Here is a 23,593-nt window from a genome sequence, read left to right as displayed (position 1 = left end):
AAACACTGGTTCAACTCCCAGACTCCTTTCTATCCTTTCTTTGTAACATGCAGGACATTATTCTTTTCCTCTAATAGTCACAGCTCATATTTGCTGTTCTGGTATTCAGCGTAAATCCTCAACATTTGGAAAGACAAGAGATTTGAGCCGGATGTGGGATCTGCTACCTGCTGCCTCGGTGGAGTCTGTGCATGCTGATGCACCCGGACGCGGCTCGGTGTGATTTCACAGTCACGCTGGATTCCAGCTCGGAGTTGAAGCCTGAACTCTGTGGAGGCTGCAGAGACTCGAGCTCGTGGACCAAACAGAAAGTCGGAGCTTCATTATTGAGACGCCGCAGAGGAGCCGCCTCTGTTCTGTGAGTCTGTTTGTTTAATGCTGATGAAAAGCAAAGAAGAAACTGATCATGAATTTAAATCCTCGTTCTCCGTCTCCTGAGCCACAGTAAAGACGAGAGCTCCCGATTGGCCGCTCGCCCTGAGAGGAATCTCCACCGCATCATGTGACCTAACTCTCCTCCTGAGGCACTTTATTAAATCTGAACGACCCGAGTTGTGACCTTTAAATCCCATTCCCAGTCATAACAGGCTGATTTCATATGCACAACCCAGCTGGTGTGCACAGTCTCCAGTCGGTCCAGTGGGCGGCGTGGAGCGCGGCGGGTTCCAACGACAGGAAGTGAGATGGAGAGGTGGGCGGGCAGATTAGCATCAGGAGGGTTCGACCTTCTGAGAGATTGATGCTCTCGTTACTCTGATCTCTGCTGGAAAGATCAGGATCTCACAGACTGACAGAATCGTTTGTGTGTTATCACCTCGTGTTGTTGTTGTTGTTGTTGTGGCTCATGGAGAAGTTCAGAAGGTGAAATCCAAGCTAAGACAATAAATTCAAAGATGGCGGTGTCATGGCGATCTGTGACATCTCCGCCTCTCTCTCGCTCTAGTCTCTCTCTCCGCTCGCTCTGCAGCGAAATGCAATTCAACCTCAGAAGGAAAAGGTCACATCCACAAATCAAATGTGTTATCTGCATATTCATGATACACTTTGAGTATTTCCTTATATCTATATGTGGTGTCACCATTGGAAGAAACTTTCTATGTGGGTGTGATATTAAAAAATACAGGAAGCACAGATGTGGAGCAGAATCGTCTCCGGGCTGAGATTCAGCCGAACAGAAAATCTGAATCTGCTCCGAGAGGAAATGGCCCCGAGAAATTTTCCACTTGATGAAACTCGGGTTTGATTCCCGAGATGTGTTTCTCTCTGCGACCCGAGTAACAAAATGAGGTTTTAGACTTCAACCTTTTCAAAAGAAGTGCTTCAAAGAGAGCTGAGGAAATTGTGCAGTGTTTATCTGCTGAGGAAACAATAAAGAGGAAGAGGAGAAGGAAGTGCTTCCTCAAGGCGCACGGCATTAAAGCAACTGCAGTTCATTACCGAGCGATGTCGCTTCCTCACGCCGAATAAAACACAGGCAGCGCCGGGAGTTCTGGGAATATTGCAGCTTTTAAACCACACACACACACACACACAGACACACACAGACACACACACACACACACACACACACACACACTAACAATGCTTTGCATGGATGCTGACACACACGCATTACGGAAGCAAAAGAGACACCCTGCTGTTCACATCTCGTTGGCAGCTGGAGGGGGGACAGCTTGTGTGTGTGTGTGTGTGTGTGTGTGTGTGTGTGTGTGTGTGTGTGTGTGTGTGTGTGTGTTACTCTCAGCTGAGCACGCAGGATTTCTTTCCCTGAAGAAAGAAAACTCCTCCGATGGACTAATTTCTCCAGTTGCTGCTTCAATTGCACTCGCGCCCACAAACACATGTAACTGCAGGTGTGCAGGCGCATGATTCACGTGTGCAACTGCATCGTTTGCACACACACACACACACACACGTACAGACACACACACACAGAGAGAGAGATACACTGACCTCTTTCGTACATTCCCATAGGGTTTTAAGACATAAATATGGATAAAAAGAGGTAAAAGACCAATGTTTGCTCAGGTTTGGAGGGTGTGTGTGTATATGTGCGAGGTTGTGTGTGTATACGTGTGAGGGTGTGTGTAGATGTGTGTGTGTGTGTGTGTGTGTGTGTGTGTGTGTGGTACAGCTCTGTAATCTGCTCTCAGGACCCTGGGGGAAGTGGAATTGCAACACCTGATTATCTCCGAGCCCGAGCATCAACCAGAAAGGTAATTCTCCAGAGACAGATTGAAACTCTCTCTCTCTCTCTCTCTCTCTCTCTCTCTCTCTCTCTTTCTTTCTTTCTTTCAATTCCTCCGTTGTCCTTCTTTTTTCTTTTATCTTATTTCTGGATCAAACACTCACACACACACACACACAAACACACACACACACACAAACACACACACGTCCCATCGATACCACTTCCTTCCCAGCACCTCTGTGTCTCTCAATCCGTTTATCCTCTCGATGCCTCCTCCTACTAGTCTCTCTCAATTACCCCCCCCACCCCCTCTCCCACGTCTTCTCCTGTCATTCTCTCCTCTCCTCCACTCCTCCTCTCCTCCTCCTCCTCCACTCCTCCTCTCTTGCATCATTCTGTTTGAAAGGCCCGATGGTTTTGACGATGATTGCTGCCGAGAATTTTCCATCACTGGCGTAATTCAGCAAACTCTGCAGCCGTTTCATTTCCTCGGAGCGCCGCACGCTGCAATCACAGGAAACGCTCGGGTGAAGGATCTGGGAGTGTGTGTCCTTTGTGTGTTTCATTTGTGAAGCTTTGCCAGGCGGCAGGTTGCAGGGTTGGATTTCACTTCGCTCAGACGAGCCTCCATCTGGAGTCGAGAAAAAAGTTGCAGCGATTTCAAAAAATCCACGTGTGCACAGAGGTTGCATTGTGTCGCTCCGAGTGAGTGACAGCTAATGAGGCCGAGGGGGGGGGGGGGGAGCCGCCTGGAGCCGAGTCGCCGTAGCAACAATGAACTTTACAGAGCTGCAGCTCGCTTCATTTCAGTTCCATTACATTCAATCATCGCCACGTTTACGCTCGAATGACTCGGATCATCCAGAACTCATCGTGAGGAGGATTTGGAACTTCTTTCTTTAGACGTGAGAAGCTCCAGTGTGTTGTATTATTATTCTATTTGTTCTTAAAACTCAGCAGCAAATCCAACGTGTTCCGGAAACTTTAACTGCGTACGAACGTTTCGGAATCAGCATGTAAACGAGAAGGACACAACTTGAGGTCGTATTGATTTTTAAACTCGTCAGACTCGATGTGCAAAGACTTTAAAACTCCTCTGCTCTCACTTCTGTCTCTTATTGTTCTCGTGTTAAACTTCTCTACTGTTCATCTTCATGAGAAGAAAGGAGAAACGCTTGATTAATTAAAAAGTGATAAAGACTTTTCTATTAATCAAGCGTTTCCTTCCCTTTAGAATTAGCCGGTGTTGCATGTCATTTGTGATTTGGAGGAAATATTAATAAAACTACATTCAGACTAAAATAGTTTGAGGTCTGACGGCAGCCGATAAGAAGAGTCTCTGTTTCCTCTCCACACAAGAAGCCGTGGAGCGATGGGACACGCCGCTGTAATCACCGTGATAAATCGAACATAACCAGCTACGCTAATGGGGTCATTCATTTAGCTAATTAATACACTGATTAGAAAATATTTCAGAGTCTGCACAGAACTTGTTGGTAGCGTTTAGTTGAGCTCTGGAACCTCGAGTGAAGGCAGAGTCCGAGGGAAACGAGTGATTCCTCATTAAAACCTGACACGTATATATATATATATATATAAAACCCCAGACTCTACAGATTTGAATCTTTATCATATTTCTATGACCAAAACTCAATGAACCAGCAGATGAAGTATTAACTTACGTCTTACCTCGGATGTTTTGTTACAATGAGCTTTATTTTTGTCCTTAACTACGGTGAAGCCGCTGATTCAACATCTCTGTGTTTAACTTTTTAATAATTTCTGACACCCATGTCCTGAAGTACGCTAATGCCTGAACTTTTCAAAATAAAAGCTGTTCCATATAAAGCCAAACAAATCAAAAACATAGAGCTTTCACTTGGACGACAACTTGTTAAAGATGAAGTGATTCAATGATGGAAATCAGGACCGATGACACCAGGGAAGAATCTGTGTCGGTCTGATGTGGCGAAGTTAAAATAATCAAATTATCAAAATGATCTGTCGGACATAGATATAATTACTAGTTGCTGATCCCTGTTTTAGTTCTCATCACTTCAATTGTTTATATTTCCTCTAAGTTTTTATTGAATTAATACGTTTGTGCCTCGATGCCGCGGCTCCTTCCCCCGACTTCCACAGCTCAGAGAATATTTCATTTAATTTCTGGATCTTTGAAGGAAGTGGAGACGCATCATCCATCTTTATTTACCGTCTTTGATGGGAGTGAATCATACTGTGTAACTGAAGCCCAGCTACAATGCAGTCACAGTTAGTTTGACTTCATGGGACGGAGGTTTTTTGGATAAGAGAGGAGCCGTGTCCTCTTCTGAATTCATCTTTGAAAATATGCAGAGCTCCTTGTCCTCCTCCAGCGGGTTCAGGCCTGAGCCACTATAAAGATACAAGATAAGCTTTCAATGAGAGATTGGATGTGGGATATCCTCCCGGCCAAAGGCAGTCGATAATCAAACGCTATCTTTGATGTGACCGAGCGGCTGGAAGGATCACAGCAGAGGGAGGGTTCCATGAACAGCCTCTGGGCCGCGGCAGGCCTCAGATGGCAGAGAGCGACAGTGGGTGGCAAACTCACATCTTAGATAATCTTCCCAAAGCACAAGGACTGAAAAGCACTTCTGTATTTGGGGCCATGTGACGCCAGCTCTCCACAGAGAAGAGGTGAACTCAGGTGCTCCTTCACATCTCTCTCTCTGAGTGTTAGGGAAAGCAGTTTCCTCCGAGTCCAGCTGAGGACACAAGAGAAATAACAGTTCCACCTTTTCCTCTAATCGGGACTTATGGTTCACAATGTCTTCATTTTACTTAAAAGTACCTTGGATTTAAGTTTATAAATGTTTTCTGTCCGTTGGGAAATGAAAACATTGAATGTCAAGAATTCAAAAGGGCAAATATGGTTAATTTGATTTAAAAAATATAAATCACATTCATCCAAAGTTCATCCCAATGATTTAAACCACTTTATCTGGAGGTTAGAGAGAAAATCAACATTATAATTAGTGTTTGCAGAGGGAATTTGCATAAAATGGATTTGAGGCTAAAGTGACCACTTATAAAATAAAAATATGCATCGTCATTAACTATGTATTCTTTGTATTTTAATGTTCATATGTTTAAATACAACTTCACAAAGCTGCTGGATCATAAGTAAAGAAGCCTCAGTCATTAGTTTATCTTTGTACCTGTTGAACTTGAATAACTGAGCAACAGACGATGTGCGAGACAGAGGAACCCCCCCCCCCCCCCCCCCCCCCCGACAGGAAGCTGCAGCATGTGACCTGAAGCAGTTTAGCCGGAGGGCAGCAGCTTTACATCTCTCAGCTCTGCAGCTCTGCAGCTCTGCTCGTCCTCACATGGCTCAGATCCAACATGACAGATTCAGGGGGACCCGAGGTAATGATGATTAAAGACGACAGATTCATCCGCTGGTAAAAAAAAATGTCCCGTAGTTCCGACAAGCCTCCGGAGTCACAGCACACGAGCAGATCCTCCTCCATTTGTACCACTACAGTTTCATAATGGTACAACAGTAGAAATCCTGCCCAGGTCTGTGGCCTGTTACAACATCCGTGAACCTTTTAACCGTCCTTGGCAGACAGGGAGGATTTAGCTTCTGTAGATACTGTTTTCACTGTTTCTCCTCATGTGACCTCAGCTGAACTCTGGCCTCACTGCTGGCTGGCTACTCTCTCCACATGACCCAGGAGCCTGTGAGGTCGACTGGTCCTCACAAGATCAGTGTTAATGCTGGAGAAGATCCTCAAGAGGAAACACACACATTTAAAAAGGTGACAATAACACCAGCTGCTGCTGCTGGTAAAAAACAGTATTACAGTCACAAGTTGATCCTGTTCTTTGTCGGACCAGGAACTTTCCACCTAATTCATCTTTCTCCTCCTCTACCCCCCCCCCCCCCCCCCCCCCCCCCCCGCTGCTCCTAATTCCACCAGACTCACCGTCTCTGCTGATGCGAACATCATCAGAGATTCACTCTCAGCTGCCTGAGTCTGTCCCTGTGCTTTTCACTTCCTCTGCCCTGCAGCTAAACACCAGCGTCCTTCTCTCGGGGACGAACAGATTTCCCTCAACGCCGAGATAAAGTCGCTGCAGAGTCGAGGCAGCACGAAGACGACTTCCTGAGCCGGAGCCGACTTCCACGTGCTGAAGGAAAGTTGAGATGTAACCTGAGGCCTTTCTTCTAACTCTCTGTGGGTTCACGTCAGTTTTAACGAGATTATTTTACGGCATTTACAGACAAATAAGTTTAAAACTATTTAGAGTTTGATGAAGATGGATCTGTTTCTTTTATGGATCCATTCTCCAGCTTTCAACCACATCACATGGTCCTGGATGAAAATCTAAAGTGAAGATGGGGATGGAGTTTAAAAGATTTAGCAAACTCCCTCTCCTGCTGAAGCTCACGAGATACATGGTCCCTGAATGCACCGCGACATCTTCAGCTACCATGAGTAACAACATGTGCACACAACACGCATGCATTCACTGTTTCATGTTTTCAGACACAACACAGTCGTGTGAGTCTGTGAAATGAAGGAGGAGACGACCAGTGGAGGAGACAAGCAGAAAACATGTCATGCATACGTGTGCGTTCTACATGCACGCACAGTTTATTTGTGACTACACAAATTAGTACATAAAGCATTAAGTACTAAAAAGGCACTTCTGGCAAGAATGAGTGTTATAATATGGGAAATATATTTAAGTGTGTATTTACAGACGTCAGTATTCATGATTGAAAATCAACAATTACTATATATTATATCACCTCAATATTAACAGCTATGTACCACTTCAGATTGTCCAAACATTTCCTTTTTCTTTCATTCTCATATTCATACAGACGACATTGGTCTTCAAATATATAACAGGCTATCTACATTTAATTGTAAAATACAATATTATAAAGTTAGAGGGGAAAGCAGCATTGAAGTCAGCAAGCGTTCTATTTTATTCCCTTAAGAGATGTAAATCACAAATAAATTGTAGGACTACAGCTGGAAGCTTTTCACTTCCTGTACGTGCACTCACAACACAACCCTGAAGAGTTGTGTTGTGATTAGAGTCCAGCTCACATCAGCCCAACTGGTCCCGGACCAGATCTACACACTATCATTGATTCATGTTGTGCAGTGAAATCAATTCATCAAGCTAAAGAATCTAAATACACCACAGTGATCAGCTGAGTGTCAGAGTCCCTGTCAGCCTCAGAAACATCACCACTGCCTTTTGAATTACTTATAGAACCAGAGTAAAGAAATTACTCTTCATGCTTCATCCTCTATTTATTTTAGTTTCACAGAAGCACATACAGGCACCAAGTATTTACACACACACACCCTTACATACACATTCTAGGATGAGATGTCTGTAAACCCTCCACAGTTTGTTGTGTCCTCTGTGTTGTACAACATGTCCCCACTTCCTGGTGTAGATATGAAGGATTAATTCTAATGCAACAAAAACACAATTATTCTTAGTTTCTGGGGATTATCGACTTAGAAAAAACTGATTGCTCCAAAGTCCTAAAAACTGGACATTTGATTAGAGTCAGTCTGCAGAGAAATGAAAATTGCAACAAGCAGAATTATGAATTTAGGAATAATAAACAATTATTGACTAAATCTAATTGAAACTGCTGTGGGTGCAAAACAAGAACAAATAGAAAAGCGTCTCAGGGGGATTTTGAAACAACCCGATGACAGTTAACTTGTGTGATAACCATGAATGTAAAAGCAACCGAGGAATGGTTGTTATCAGTGTGGAGCTGCAGCCCTGAAGCCTTCTGGGTAAAGATAATACATATTTCACCCAGATAACGCTGGTGTTGAGACACAGAGTCTGCAGAGTCTTAACGCCACGAGCCGGATGCTGTGGCTGCAACTGATAAGTTCTTCTACAAAAGATCAAATCATACAACCCCCCGAAAACAATGGTGCTGTTGTTTGTGTCTCTGCATATAATTTAAAATAGAGAACAAAACGAGCAGATGGAAGTTACACATTTACCAAACAAGAAGGAACAATTTCAGGTTCGGGGACAAATCACGAGTTGTCGAGTGATAAATGGAAGTTCATCTCGAGTGAGGAAAGTCTCCTGTGGTCGGATTTCAAACAACATCTGAAATGAAAAACCTGCTGCTGCTTTTTAATGAAACCAAAGACTAAAGGTCAGAGGTTTGTATTCTGCTCATTGTGTCGTAAAAACACAACCAGCTGCTGCTTGCACACGTCGCTTCAGCCTCTCGAGTCTCGTTTCAACGAGGCAGAAACACGTCGGAGTTACCTGGAAGCAACAGAGCTGCTTCTACTCTGGTTCCAGTGCAACAGAGACACAAACGTCCTGATTCCATCGCTGCAGTGGGACTTTTGTCTCGTGATTATATAACAAGCTTTGCATCGTTAGGGACAATTATGAGAAATAATCCCAGTCGTCCATGTGGCTCCTGCAAGTGACGAGTAGCTTGATCCTTCATCTGGAGGATTTCTCTCACTCAGGCTGACGTGTGTCTCACTGAACCCAGGAGCTTTTAATAGGAACTCAGAAACTTTACCTGTATTTCGACCACTGAGACCTTGGTCTAAACTTACCTCCTTTACTGTAGAAGCAAATTCCAGCCCCTGCACAAGTTCAGAACATGATTCCTCTGCTTGAGACACAGGTAAAGTTTCTGAGTTCCTAAAAGAAGGCTCCTGGGTTCAGGAGAAGAACTGAACGTCCACAGAGGAACACGTCAGCCTGAGGCCGAGCATCGCCAGAGAGAGAGAGAGAGAGAGAGAGAAATCCTACGAGTGAAGAAAGACCCAGGATCCAGGAATTTATTATTTCTATAGCTCCACCAACGCTAACAAACCCGGTCTCCTCATGTTAAAGAGAGTTAAATAAAACATTCCTGGATTGGTCCCATGATTTAAAACTGTTCAACGGAAATCTGTTCAGCAGTTTCTGAATAAACAATAAACACCAAGTCCCAAAAATCCCCTTAAATTCAATCAAGCTGCACCAACATCACACACATAGATACAAGTCCTCTGGATACGATTGTTTACATTACCATCCCTGAATTATTCCCTGGAAAATTGGCGGAAATGTCAAAAAATAAAGCAATTTGAAATCCTGAATTCACCCCTTAGTCCATATTCATGCCAAAATGTATTGATTTATTTCTTGGCCCATTTCCTGTCCCTCCACCAGGGGAACTGGCTCCTCCTTGCCTGGTTGGAGAAGGAGTATCAGTTATTTTACATCATTCCTGGCATCTGAGATCATTTCGGATCCCGTCTCTGCTTCGTCCACTAACGGGTGTGAACCCCCCCAGACACACGACTGTAGAATCTGTGCCCGAGCATCAGATCGGAGCCATTTGACGAAGGTGCTGAGGAAAGTGACATTTGTAGAATTGGGAGCGCGGCCCCTCCTCCGCCTGACAGACGAAGACGAGGGTTTAGACGAGGATCTGTCAGTGGATTATCTCAGCTTCAGTCTCTGGTCACGTTTCTGTAGCTGAGGTGAGAGAGTGAAGCATTCACAGGAGCATCACTCTTCATTCACCCCTCCACAGGATGTAATGGAACTGGGTTGAGCAGTTTTTTCATCATCCTGCTGTCAAACAATCACACAAACAAACACAGGGAAGAAGTTTCCTCTGGTTCGTTTGGTGCAAAACCTCCTCATGAGAAAGAGAGATTTTCCCCCATTTCATTGCTCAGCGTGTTTATTGCTCATGTTCATATCAAATATCTATTATGATCCAGCAGTTCCCTCACTTTCCCTCTTTATATAACTAAATAAATATCATATCATATAAATAGCCTCATTTGGAGGCGTCTCACAGCAACTGGCAGGAAAACTCTGAAAACTGATTTGTGTGCTTGAATTTCCCTGAGTACCTGTGTGTTACAGTAATGTCCCTGTGTGTTACAGTAATGTCCCTGTGTGTTACAGTAATGTCCCTGTGCACCTGTGTGTTACAGTAATGTCCCTGTGTGTTACAGTAATGTCCCTGTGTGTTACAGTAATGTCCCTGTGCACCTGTGTGTTACAGTAATGTCCCTGTGTGTTACAGTAATGTCCCAGTGTGTTACAGTAATGTCCCTGTGTACCTGTGTGTTACAGTAATGTCCCTGTGTGTTACAGTAATGTCCCAGTGTGTTACAGTAATGTCCCTGTGTACCTGTGTGTTACAGTAATGTCCCTGTGTGTTACAGTAATGTTCCTGTGTGTTACAGTAATGTCCCTGTGTGTTACAGTAATGTCCCTGTGTGTTACAGTAATGTCCCTGTGTACATGTGTGTTACAGTAATGTCCCTGTGTGTTACAGTAATGTCCCTGTGTACCTGTGTGTTACAGTAATGTCCCTGTGTACCTGTGTGTTACAGTAATGTCCCTGTGTGTTACAGTAATGTCCCTGTGTGTTACAGTAATGTCCCTGTGTGTTACAGTAATGTCCCTGTGTGTTACAGTAATGTCCCTGTGCACCTGTGTGTTACAGTAATGTCCCTGTGTGTTACAGTAATGTCCCAGTGTGTTACAGTAATGTCCCTGTGTACCTGTGTGTTACAGTAATGTCCCTGTGTGTTACAGTAATGTCCCAGTGTGTTACAGTAATGTCCCTGTGTACCTGTGTGTTACAGTAATGTCCCTGTGTGTTACAGTAATGTTCCTGTGTGTTACAGTAATGTCCCTGTGTGTTACAGTAATGTCCCTGTGTGTTACAGTAATGTCCCTGTGTACATGTGTGTTACAGTAATGTCCCTGTGTGTTACAGTAATGTCCCTGTGTGTTACAGTAATGTCCCTGTGTACCTGTGTGTTACAGTAATGTCCCTGTGTACCTGTGTGTTACAGTAATGTCCCTGTGTGTTACAGTAATGTCCCTGTGTGTTACAGTAATGTCCCTGTGTGTTACAGTAATGTCCCTGTGTGTTACAGTAATGTCCCTGTGTACCTGTGTGTTACAGTAATTTCCCTGTGTTTTACAGTAATGTCCCTGTGTGTTACAGTAATGTCCCTTTGTGTTACAGTAATGTCCCTGTGCACCTGTGTGTTACAGTAATGTCCCTGTGTGTTACAGTAATGTCCCTGTGCACCTGTGTGTTACAGTAATGTCCCTGTGTGTTACAGTAATGTCTCTGTGTGTTACAGTAATGTCCTTGTGTGTTACAGTAATGTCCCTGTGTACCTGTGTGTTACAGTAATGTCCTTGTGTGTTACAGTAATGTCCCTGTGTACCTGTGTTTTACAGTAATGTCCCTGTGTGTTACAGTAATGTACCTGTGTGTTACAGTAATGTCCCTGTGTACCTGTGTGTTACAGTAATTTCCCTGTGTGTTACAGTAATGTCCCTGTGTACCTGTGTGTTACAGTAATGTCCTTGTGTGTTACAGTAATGTCCCTGTGTACCTGTGTGTTACAGTAATGTCCCTGTGTTTTACAGTAATGTACCTGTGTGTTACAGTAATGTCCCTGTGTGTTACAGTAATGTCCCTTTGTACCTGTGTGTTACAGTAATGTCCCTGTGTGTTACCGTAATGTACCGTCGTGTTACAGTAATGTCCCTGTGTGTTACAGTAATGTCCCTGTGTACCTGTGTGTTACAGTAATGTCCCTGTGTGTTACTGTAATGTCCCTGAGTACCTGTGTGTAACAGTAATGTCCCTGTGCACCTGTGTGTTACAGTAATGTGTGTTATTGTGTTGTTGCAGCCTGGACCCACTGATGTTTACAGTCATTGTGTTTTCTTCACGCAACGATCCACATGATCGATAGACCATGACATCCACATCCCATCTCACTCCACAGTCATACATGTTTGATGACACAACAGACATGCAACGTACACTCAGATGCACACACACACACACACACACACACACACACACACACAGACACACACTTTGGAGTCCACACATCAGCCTCCACACTCCTCCAGTTCAGCAGACTGTCAACATGGATCAACTTGCATTGACTCATAAAGAGACGACTAAAAATAAGACTTGCACTTGGCAGGAGAGGAACACACAATGCAGAGCGGATCAGAAGGCAGCAGCACATGTGAGGAGACAGATCCTCGCGTTCACATCCAGGCCACGGATCCAGTTTCTGCCTCAGAAACAATCGCTCTCGCTCTTTTTAATCGTGTTCATCTCACTTCGACGCAGAGTGGGAACGAGTGGCTGTGAACCGAGGTGTTACATTATGCCGGAGGTTCATCACGAGGCCTCAGCTCAGCCGGCAGTGAAACACGGCACCAGCCAGAGGAGCCACCGGATCCCACATCTCATTACCGCTGAGCTCACCGGATGGAAACTGAGCGTTGTTCCACATCCAGGCCAAAGCGTTGGGAATTAGGAATGAAGATAAGAGATGAGAGAATCCTTCATTGGTCCCTAAACAGGAGGATTTCTGTACTGCAGCAGCAGAGGGGATGAAAACATGCAGTATTAATATAGAGTAATATCAAATTAAGTATACGATGTTGTATGTAATTTCAATAAGACATCAAATTGAGTTTGCCCTTATGTCTCTGCAATACAAATGTCCCTCCAGTGTCTATATCAGTATTTTGTCTTCGTATTATCAAATTGCATCACATCCCAACAATCTGTACAATCTAAGCTAACATGTTAAACAAATCAATAAACCCTGAGAAATTATTAAAGTACTGAACACATAAAAAATATTGATCCAAAATATTTCTAAAGATAAAAACAGGAACACTCTATAAGTTATTTGAACTTTGTGCGTTATTTAGTTTTTGAGATGTGAAGATGTTTTCCACAAAGGTATTAAAACATATTGATGTCATCACGGGTGAAGAACATGAGGCAGAAGACGGGAGGCTTCACTTCCTGACACAAAAACAAACTCTCTCTTTAACTATAATGGTTTTAATCTTAGATCAGTTTGAACATTATTGCATTATTTACTTTTCTGGCTATTCCAGTTTTAATTTTAAACAGGTTCCTGCAAACAACAGTTTACCGAGGTCAGTTACGGGCCAAGAGTGAGACGTCTGTTGACAGAGGATTAAATATTCATCATTTCTTAATTACTTTACTCGTTCTGTTGTTTTCATTACAGTTCATTATCATTTTATCAGAAATGTTTTGTTTTCAGAATTACTTTTCATGGAAAAGCCATTATTATGTTCCTGTTGGTGCAGTTCTGCATTTTACCAAATTAAAAAGCTAGATTATAGCTTTATAATCACAATATATTTGAGGACTACACAACTGCAGACACGTCAACACGGGACAGTTTGAAACTAAAGGTCATTCGAGGCCCCGATGTTTGTCCTCTTGTAGCCTGCATATGTTTTTTGTCGGCTTGTGTGTCTTTAAATGTCGTCGCTGCAGAAACGGGCCCGAGGAGCAAATCTGTCAAGAGCTGCCAGAGTCACCGATGATCAGGACTTGGAAAAAGACGGAATAACGCTCAGTGACATTCTGACTGTTTCCAGGAGTGAGAGAATGGAGCAGAATATAAATCCCACGTTTACATTCTGCTCAAGTGCTTCATGTTTCACTCGTTCCAGTTATAAAACCTCGGGATGCGTTTCCCTACAGGACGAGTGTGAAGCTGTTCTGTATCTTCAAAGACAAAGAACTGTGTGTGTGTGTGTGTGTGTGTGTGTGTCTGTGTGTGTGTGTGTTATAATCAGAGTTATCTTATATTCAACCCAACAGGACGATTCTGAATCAATATTGCAGCAGCAAATAAACACACGGCCCGAACATGGAAGCTGACCGAGCTGCTGTGTGAGGTCAGAGGTCGTCGACCCGCTCGTCAACACGTCAGCAGCTGATTGGTTCATTCAGAGTTAGAATAAAACACAACTTGCGTCTGTTTGGTTGTCGCAGCCATCGGGAGCTAAATGATGAAGCTTTCAACTTCTACCTGATTAAGTCAGTTATCATATGAAGTGAATTACAAGTGAAACTCAGCAGAACTCAAGTTCCAACGAGTCCTTTCAACTCAAATCACGCTGCAGCGAATCACACACGCTCGTCAATCCTCTAAACATGTCAGATTCTTTTCATCAACATCCATGAATTATTCTCTGAGAATAAAACATGTGTGTGACTGTGACAATTAACCATGAAGCTGGAGGGAGGGGGGGGCACTCCGAGAGATCATAACTCCACCGAGTTCAAATGGACAATTTCACAAAATACAAAGAGTTCTTTCTCGTTCCGTGTTTCATCCGAACAACAAGTTTCATGGAAATATTTTTCACAAACAAACAGACGGGAGCAAAAACACATCCACTGCAGAAGGAATAAAAACTACCTTCATTTTAAATTCTATATCTCAAACTTATTATTCAGATGAGTAATTTATTTATTTAGTATTTAACATTTAGATTCTGTGAGCGCTCAGGATTCAGAAGGTGACACGACACAGAGCTGAGGTGTGACATCACCTTTGTGTACGAGTACAGGAACATTTAGTGCTTGAGATTATTATTCATATATTCATAGAACACTCCAGTATTTACAGGTATGTATATTTACATAATATTGTATGTGTGTACCTGCAGGTAGTTGCAGTTGTTTAAATGTTTTCGTGGAACGTATTGAAACTGCTGTTAAAGAGAAGTCTGCTCATTTTATACTTTGTGAGTTTTTTGGTTTTGCCCTCTTCACTTCTCTATTATTTTGTTATTGTGTTATTCAGAATTTGAAATGTTTGTGTTCTGCCTCTGGTGTTTCCTCTTCGATTATTTATAAGATTAATGACGGAGCTTCCTCAGTTCCTGTTTGTTCTGAGTCTTTTATTTATAACAAATTTATTTTTTGAAAGCAAAGGGTGACTCGGGGGGGGGGGGGGGGGTGTCGTTTTATGACAACTGGGGAAATAAATTCTGAATGATGTATTGATTGATTAATTGATTGATTGGGGGAGGGAGGGAGGAAGAGTGGAGCGAAGAGATGAGTCTGGACAACAGAGACGAGGAGACGGGATATAAGTCTTCTCCGTCTTCCACCATCATGGGCGAAGTGAATCCAATTCAGCTTGATCTCCCCCTGGTGGCTGGGGGCAGTATATTTCATAAACCCCACTTCCTCCACGTTAGCTGATGGGTAATGCAGCAACATAGAAAAAAAATCTAAGCTCACTTAAATTCGATGAAGTATAGTTTGAGGTATTTCGGCTGTAGTTCTTGAACCAAACGCAACTGAGCCCGAAATTAAATACGAACCGAGCCCGAGGTTTCTAGAAGATGTAGAAAATGAATTAGATGGCAAAGTCACATGACCAATCCCAACTCAACTCCAGATATCATCTGTTTGTCGTAAGATGATATCTGGGGTTGACAGATGAGCAAAACATGTTATTATTTGTATATTTCAGCTTCATGTCTGGGTCGTGGGAGGAAGTGGAGACGCATCTTATTCACAGTCTATGATGCCAATAGTTGTGACATCATGACTCCAGACTCCATAAATCTATTTGCTTACTGTGTATTTATTATTGTAACTATTTTAAAGTTGTTCTTACCTTCTTCTGTCTCTTTTACTGCGCATTTCATTTTTTCTGATTCTGAGTCAAGCCCAGTGAAAGTTGTGTTATTGAAAAAGTTCTTTTTTTTCTCTAAAATCACTAATTCAGTTTGTGTATTTTCTCTCTTGCAGCTGAATTCTCCTCATTCCAACCTGCAGCTCTGCAGTCTGGTCTTTTTGTATCAGTGACAAAGCATCAACACATAAACACATCCGCCCCTGGCTGGTGATGGAATCTGGCAGCGGCTCGGAGGAGCGATGCAGTGTTGGGGGGGGGCCTGGCTCTCCGGAGGATACAGTTACTCACCCGCTGTAACCCCAGAGCCTGGACAGATTCTATTAGCATGTCTGAACAGTTCACTCCGCCTCCCTCCATGTTAATGACGAGCATCATATCAGACAAACATCCGTCTGCACAAAGAGGAGCCGCCGCAGGAAACAGGTTCAAATCAAGTGTTTTCATCTTCTTCAATTTACATCGGAAGTGTCTGGACGCTGCTGAACCACTGGGACACTACAGAGTGTTAAAGCCCTCCAGTTTGGACACAGCGCCCCCTGTTGTACAGCGACACTCTGACCTGACTCATGATTATTTTCACGTCTGGATTTATTATGACAGATGAGAAAAGATGCAGGTGACGTCTGAAAGAAGAAGAACTGGTCGGATCAACCTGAATATGAACAACTGCTCAACTAATTTAACTGGGAAATACTCGTTTTCTGTGTCTGTTGTTTCAGTTTCTTATACGAACAATCCTCTTACACTTTATATCTTCTGTTTTGTATATATTACTCTACTTTTACCGAGTGTCACGCTCCCCTTTGCTGGTGGGAATGAATCCTGCATCGATCCAGAGATGAGAGATGAACGTCTATCGGCCTCAGACGGCTCCAGTGCTAATCATCTCACTGCATCTTCTCCCTACCTCCTACATTCAGCTGGTGGATCCTGTTCTGTCCCACTTCTCTGAGGATAAAGGACGAGTTTGTCCCACTCCTTCAACGGGTTGACTCACCGAGGAGGATAATTCAAATACAGAGGAGCCAGAAAACTATTATTCATCACGTAAACATCACGTAAAGTGAGTTTCATGGTCCGACAGTGATGGAGAAGTCGGTCCAGCTCTGACCTGATTTCTGTCGGGAGACAAACGACCTAATCTGATTTCTCCATTTAGGCTGGACTTTAAGATTTGGCCAGCGGCGGCGGCTGAAAATGGGGCAGTGATACAAACCCAGATTCAAATGGGACAGTGGCTGTCAGTGGAGTCGATGCTGAGCAGGACTTTCATCCTCCTGGAAACTTCAGTCACCTCTGGACTCGTTTCTCTTTGGTCCTGCGAGGAGATTAATCCATGAATTCAGATGTTTGACCTTCTCTGTACGAGCTGATGTACGAGCAGAGTTCGGGCGGTTTCCACGACGACCTGCTGGGACCAGCGGGATTCATGACATCACACAAAGTCGATCGTGGGCGACGTTAGCGACGGAACTGAACTTGCTCATGTGGCCGATATCAGGGAGTAAAAACTGATTTATCAACAGATACAAATATCTAAAGAACGATTCCTCAGATATCGAATGTATTGACAACTGATATTTTACAGTTCAACTATAAACCCTATAGAAAATAATCATAAATACAGAAAACAGATGTACACAACTACAACCACATATATACGTATAGACAAATGTAAGATGTAAACATAAATGCAAATGTTTCTTGAGTGAACTAAAACTTTTATCTTTTCTTATCTTAATTTATATCCGCAGACAAAAATGTCAATAATGAAATGCTTGATTCAACCAGTACCCACATATCAAACTGTATCTGGCCCACACTGTCCCTCTGTCACCCGGGACTCGTACCATGAAACACCTGGAACCCAATCAGCTCGGTGCCATTTGGAACATATTCACCACAGGGTCCACTTCAGGTTCACATCCAGGTTCCACCTCATCTAGAGAACCTCATGTTTGCCCAAATAATCCCACATTTGTTTTGGGATATTTGGGCCAAATTTGCTATTTCACAAGTGGCCACTTTATGCTCACATCCATTTTGTGTTGGTCACATCTGTTTGCTTTAGTTTCATATTCATATATAGCTCAATATACATGTTGATAAAATGCTGAAGCACTAATCAAGCGCGGAGGAGGAGGTGAAGCACGTGATTGGTTGAAATGTTCCACCTCAGACTGGAAACATGTTTTGCTGTTTTAAGTGATTTCTATTCCCCAGGAGCAAAAATCTAAAAATGAATCGATAATTTGTGATGATTATATTTATATCGACTGATTTGAAAGTTTCTACCTTGATCACATATTTGACCTCATCGCTGTAATTAAAATAGATTTTTCTGTATTTCAACAAATTGATTAAAAATAAATGACCCATGTTTCAATGAACTGGATTTCTGTTCTCTGGAGGCTCCTCCCACCAGACTCTGCTTCCTCCACTGCCGTGACCTTTGAGCAGACCCCCCCCCCCCACTGCACTGACCTTTGATGTGCTCGTTGACCACGCTCTCCAGCCGGTCCAGTCTCTCCATGATCCTCAGGGTTTCTCCCTTCCCGTCCTCCTCCAACTTTCTCCTCTGCGCCTCGTCTCCTCCTCCGCGCTCCAGCGCCGCCTGGTGGTCACCGCTGGACACGAACCTGGTGACCCAGCCCACGTACAGCAGGCACACGATGTTGGTCATCCCGCTGAGGATCACGCACGTCGACACCAAAGTTTTAGTTCTGCGTGAGCACAGCATCGCGACATCCCTCCCCCCCCCACCACCCTCCTCCTCCTCTTCCTCCTCCTCTTCCTCCTCCTCCTCCTGCTGCAGGTGGATCCACCAGCGGGTCAGTGCGCATCAGGTCCCGGCTCGGGCATCGCACGGAGCTGCCCCCCCCAGGAGGCTTTCACTGCTGCTCTGTATCCGGCTGCATGGATAATAATGTGTGTGGAGATTAGAGAGGAGGAAGAGGAGGAGGAGGAGGAGGAGGAGGAAGAGGAGGAGGAGGAGGCTCCCCGCTGTGCAGCGACTCAAGCTGCAGAGCTGTCACAGTCCGCGCAGCAGACTCCTCCCACCGGCCAGGAGCCCTCATCCGGACCAATGGGAGGCGAGGGGGGCGGGGTCTGCTCGGTTAATGCCACACACCCCTCCCTCACAGCTGGAGCTCAGGGAGGAAGAGGATGGAGGTGAGGAAGAGGAGGAGGAGGAGGGTTAATGAAAATAAAACCGGTGCCTGCATCCAAGTCTTTGATGCGTGCGTAAAAGTGTGTGTGTGTGATGTTTAAACCACGTGTGTGTGTGTGTGTGTACGTGTGTGTGTGTGTGTGTGTGTGTGTGTGTGTGTGTGTGTGTGTGTGTGTGCGTGTGTGTGCGTGCGTGTGTGTGTGCATGTGTGTGTGTGTGTCTTATGAAGTGAGGACATTTTGGCCTCTCCTTACTTGTTAGGATTAAGGCTTAAATGTGTGATTAGGGGTAAAATGTGCATTGTGATTAATTGATGGTTATGTTTAGGTATGAATTGTTCACAGTTAAGGTTTTTGTTTCATCTATAATCTCTTTAAATACATTTTACATGTGCATGTGCAGAATCTAGGGCCTGGAAGCCTCTAGGTTTCTATTTTGACCAATCACGTTTGAGCAGGCTCAGGAAACACGTTGGCTCATGAGTTCATCACTTATCATTAAATGCAGATAGAGCTTAATAGAGATAAAAGTATCAGTGTCTAAAGTATTAAAAAGTATCAGTGTATAAAGTATTAAAAAGTATCAGTGTATAAAGTATTAAAAAGTATCAGTGTATAAAGTATTAAAAAGTATCAGTGTATAAAGTATTAAAAAGTATCAGTGTTTTTTTGACTGATGAAAGAAGAAGTGGGACAGCAGCACCTGCAGGGAGTGAGGGATTGTGGGTAAATGACTGTGTTGAGCCTTGTTAAACAGAGGGAAGTTAGTGTGACCTTTCTCAAAGAGGAGAAAGGTCACACTAACTTCTTGTTCTTTTTTTTTTTTTTTACAGATATTTAACTACCAGCCTCCAGATCTGGCAGAAGATGAACCTCATTATTCTGCGGGAAATTAGTCTTTGTCTCTTCAGCACAGAACAGACAGAGGAGCAGCTGAGGGACATTCAACTGACAGAGGACGAGCAGGAGGAGGAGAGAGAGCTCTTCTTAAAACACAGCATCCATCATGTCCTTTCTTTTAAAGTTTAATTAACCGACACATTTTAAACTTTGTGCCAGGTTTGCTTAGTGAAGCCGAAACCTATTGATCGCCCCCTGGTGGCTCAGTATACCCAAGGTATTACATATTTGATCAGATTTACCAATGTTGATGTATCGTGTTGAAGATGCTGGAAGGTGATGTTGCTCTTTCCTTTCCTTGTTGATTTGTTCATGAACAGACGCACACCTTCACACACACACGCACACACACACACACACACACACACACACACACACACACACACACACAGCGACCACCTACCTGAGAGCTAAAGTAACTTCAGAGCTTCACACCGTCAACAGATGGATCTCACACTTAGAGCCCGGAGGCTGCTGCTTTCATCTTTGTCTTTCATCCGCTGCTCGCCAATCAATCTCACACACGCACACGCACACACACACGCACACACACACAGACACACACACACACACGCACACAGACACACATACATAGCGCTGAATTGAAAACTCTCCATTCACCCAAGAGCACTCTGGCAGATCCAGTCGACTCGGTTATAAATAATACATTAGATCTAAAATATTAAGCCTCTCACTCTATTCTACTTTCAGTGGCTGGTCTGTCTGTCTGTCTGTCTGTCTGTCTGTCTGTCTGTCTGTCTGTCTGTCTGTCTGTCTGTCTGTCTGTCTGTCTGTCTGTCTGTCTGTCTGTCTGTCTGTCTGTCTGTCTGTCTGTCTGTCTGTCTGTCTGTCTGTCTGTCTGTCTGTCTGTCTGTCTGTCTGTCTGAGTCTAATTCACCTGCTGCCACTATGAGCTAAGCCTTACATTGTTTTAATTAGGATTAATCCAATCAGTGAGCAGGTGGATCAATTGAAAAACCGTCTGTGACAGGAATGATGCAAACCGTGGCCCGTGTGCTGGAAGCTAATATCCCAATCAGAGCACATGGCCGAGAGGGACATGTGCAGGTTCCACAATGTCCTGAAACACCAGTTCCTGATTAAAGTACGTGACCTGCACTGCTTCATCATCTCTGTCATCTTCTGATGCTGCGTTCACAGCAAACACAAAGTGAGTTCTAGCTTCACTTCAAGGTAACAAACCTTTTTCCTTCCGTTCGGTTCCAATCTGTGAGAATAAGATATTTGCTTCCTGTGGTGAAGCACATCTTCAGCGTGGAGTTAAGCTTTGTTGAACTTTGACTTGTATTCATGTGTTTGTTCTGAGACTTTCTGTGTGAAACAGGTCGGCGGCTGCATGAAGATACAAAGAACCGCTGCTGAGAGTTTTTAGGTTTTCATTAAAGTTGTTTTTATGAGTCAAGCACTTTTCAGATCTTTCTCTCCAGGCTGCACTTTGGCTTCTGTCTTTCTAACACTTCACATTTAGGATGAGAAAATAAACTTTCCTTTAATATCCCCGAGCTGAAGACGCTGGAGTGAAGGTGAAAAGGTCGTCAGGACCAAATCAGGTCTCAAGTTTTATCTGTTCACGTCCTTGAGCTGAGACACGTTTTTATTAACAGCAAAGACTGGGGGGGCTGAACAGCTTCCTCACTTCTTTATCTATGAAGAGTCGAGTGAGCAGAGGAGTGAAGTTAGATTCAGACTTCAGCGCTTCAGACAAGATCGTCTGCTCCGGTTTGTAAAGAACAAGTTTTATAAACAATCAAGTGAAAAAAGGTCAAGGATGAGAGATCCTATTCTGCATTATTCAGATGTAAGATGGCAGCGAGAGAGAGAGAGAGAGACAGAGAGAGAGAGAGAGAGATTATATTTTAATCACATAAGAGATAAAACAGAAAAACAACTGAATATACGAAACCCAACTTTCGTCAGAGTCATAAGCATCTTGACAAAGTTTCATGGCATTTTATCAAATATTTGTAAACAAACACGATGGATCATCTGAATATCAGACGTTAAAATCCTAACACAACTAGTGTTGCTAAAACTTAAATAGCATCACAAGTTGCTTCTGTACCAAAGTTAACATGATTTGCTTTAATCGTTGTTATGTGGAGAAACAGATTAGAATTAAAACTCCAAACACTGAAACCACTTTTTTAATCTTACTTGTAAAGTGCAGTGATTATTTGTTAATCCAGCAGATTGACTCTTCTCTCCATCTGTTCATCGGTGTGACGGCAGCAGCCTCATTCACCTCGGAACAGGATTTTATTCCCACTGCAGAGAAGAGAAACTCTCAGAGGAAAGCTAAGCTGCATGAAGTGAGTGACAGGGAACACTCGGCCGCTCAGTGGCTGCTGAGCGTGAAACTTCTTACTGCTTTAGAGGTTAATGAGATTTTTTAAACCGTGGCTCGTTCTGAGAAAATGTTCCGTGTGCGTGTGAATTCGCCTCCTGGTCAGTTTCATGTCTGCTGCACCCAGAGACTCGTGTTGCATCAGGTCGCTGCTTCAGTTCAGTAATGCAGGAAATGTGAAGGTCGTCCGGGCAGGAGCACGCCAGGCTGATAAGCTGCTGTCAGACCTGGAGCCCGGGACAGTTTCCTGAAGTTCTCTGGAGAGGCTGTAAGTCGAAAAACACGTCTGAGTGAGAGAAACTGCAGGAAAACTCACAGCGAGCGAGTGTTCACGTTGATAATGTCTGAACAACAGGAGCCACACGAGCTCTGGATGTTCTCCTGTTGTCGTGAACGAGTCGGACTCCGACGAGCTCCTGCTGCTTCTTCAGGTGTGAAACACAAACTCAGGGAAATGTCCAGACCCAATTCTCTAGAGTTCCTTTCTGCAAACAGCTGGAGGCCAGAAGATGGAGAACCTGGAGAGAAGCCAATCAGGGAGATGAACGGGTCGGATGCACGACCTGATTGGCCGACAGGTTTGAATCTTCTCGTTGTGAGGCGACGGTGTGAAACCACGGCAACAAGCAGCAGCTCAATTCAGCTCCGAACCCACAGATCAGGGGTTCAAAGTCAAACTGAATCAGTCTTTAGAAAACTGCAAAACATAACGAGCTACAAACTGAATATAACATGTTATATATTCTTAGAGTAAGCTGTTAGAAAAAGGCTTGAATAAGAAAAAATAGGGAATTTACTGTCATTTCAAATGAACTTATTTTGTTAGAATGGAAGGTTTCATTCGAACTTCGTGTAAAAAAAATCTAAAAAATGAATAAATAGAACAATTGGTTAAATTTAATAAGACTTAGATTGATCACATAAATTGTTGTTCTTGGTTTAATCCGCTCATATTGATGGTTGATCCTCTTCTGAAGCCTGAGACCAGTGGAATCATGAATCTGAAAGTCTTCACCCTGAGGTCTGCAGCTCCTCCGTGTAAAACGTTCACGCTCAACCTCGTCTCAGCTGTAAAGCTTATTAACGTCCCAAAGAGCAAATCAGTCGAAGCTAGTTTTCTGGCTGTTTGTTTATCTGAATGTTCTGTAACTCATGCTAGTTATAATAATAATAATATAATGTCATGTCAAGTCCTTCTAATGCTGGAGATAAACCTGCTCATACCTTAAAGTCTGGTAAGTGAAATCTCGAAAATGCTGTGACAGAAGGCACAAACTTTCACTTGAACTCAAAGATGAACTGATTTGGTGCCTGAAGGTCAGAGGTCAAGGTTACAGTGACCTTTATATGACGGAGGCGTACAACCACAGTGCAGTTATTCTAGTTTATTTAAAGAATGCAAATCTGTTC

General features: G+C 43.6%; 1 protein-coding gene across 1 annotated transcript in view; it reads right to left on the bottom strand.

Moving 5' to 3' along the window:
* Window positions 1-18,490, bottom strand: part of LOC133008880 (polypeptide N-acetylgalactosaminyltransferase 18-like) — a 103,308-nt gene extending 84,818 nt beyond the window's left edge. Inside the window, exon 1 of the mRNA XM_061076248.1 lies at window positions 18,235-18,490. Coding sequence (XP_060932231.1) covers window positions 18,235-18,490 — 256 coding nt within the window. The remainder of the gene's footprint in view (window positions 1-18,234) is intronic.
* Between the last annotated feature and the right edge of the window lie 5,103 nt (window positions 18,491-23,593).

The sequence above is a fragment of the Limanda limanda genome, chromosome 8 (genome assembly GCF_963576545.1).
Source record: "Limanda limanda chromosome 8, fLimLim1.1, whole genome shotgun sequence".
Taxonomy (NCBI): domain Eukaryota; kingdom Metazoa; phylum Chordata; class Actinopteri; order Pleuronectiformes; family Pleuronectidae; genus Limanda; species Limanda limanda.
Note: the sequence above shows the minus strand (reverse complement) of the source record. Positions and strands in the feature narration are given on the sequence as shown.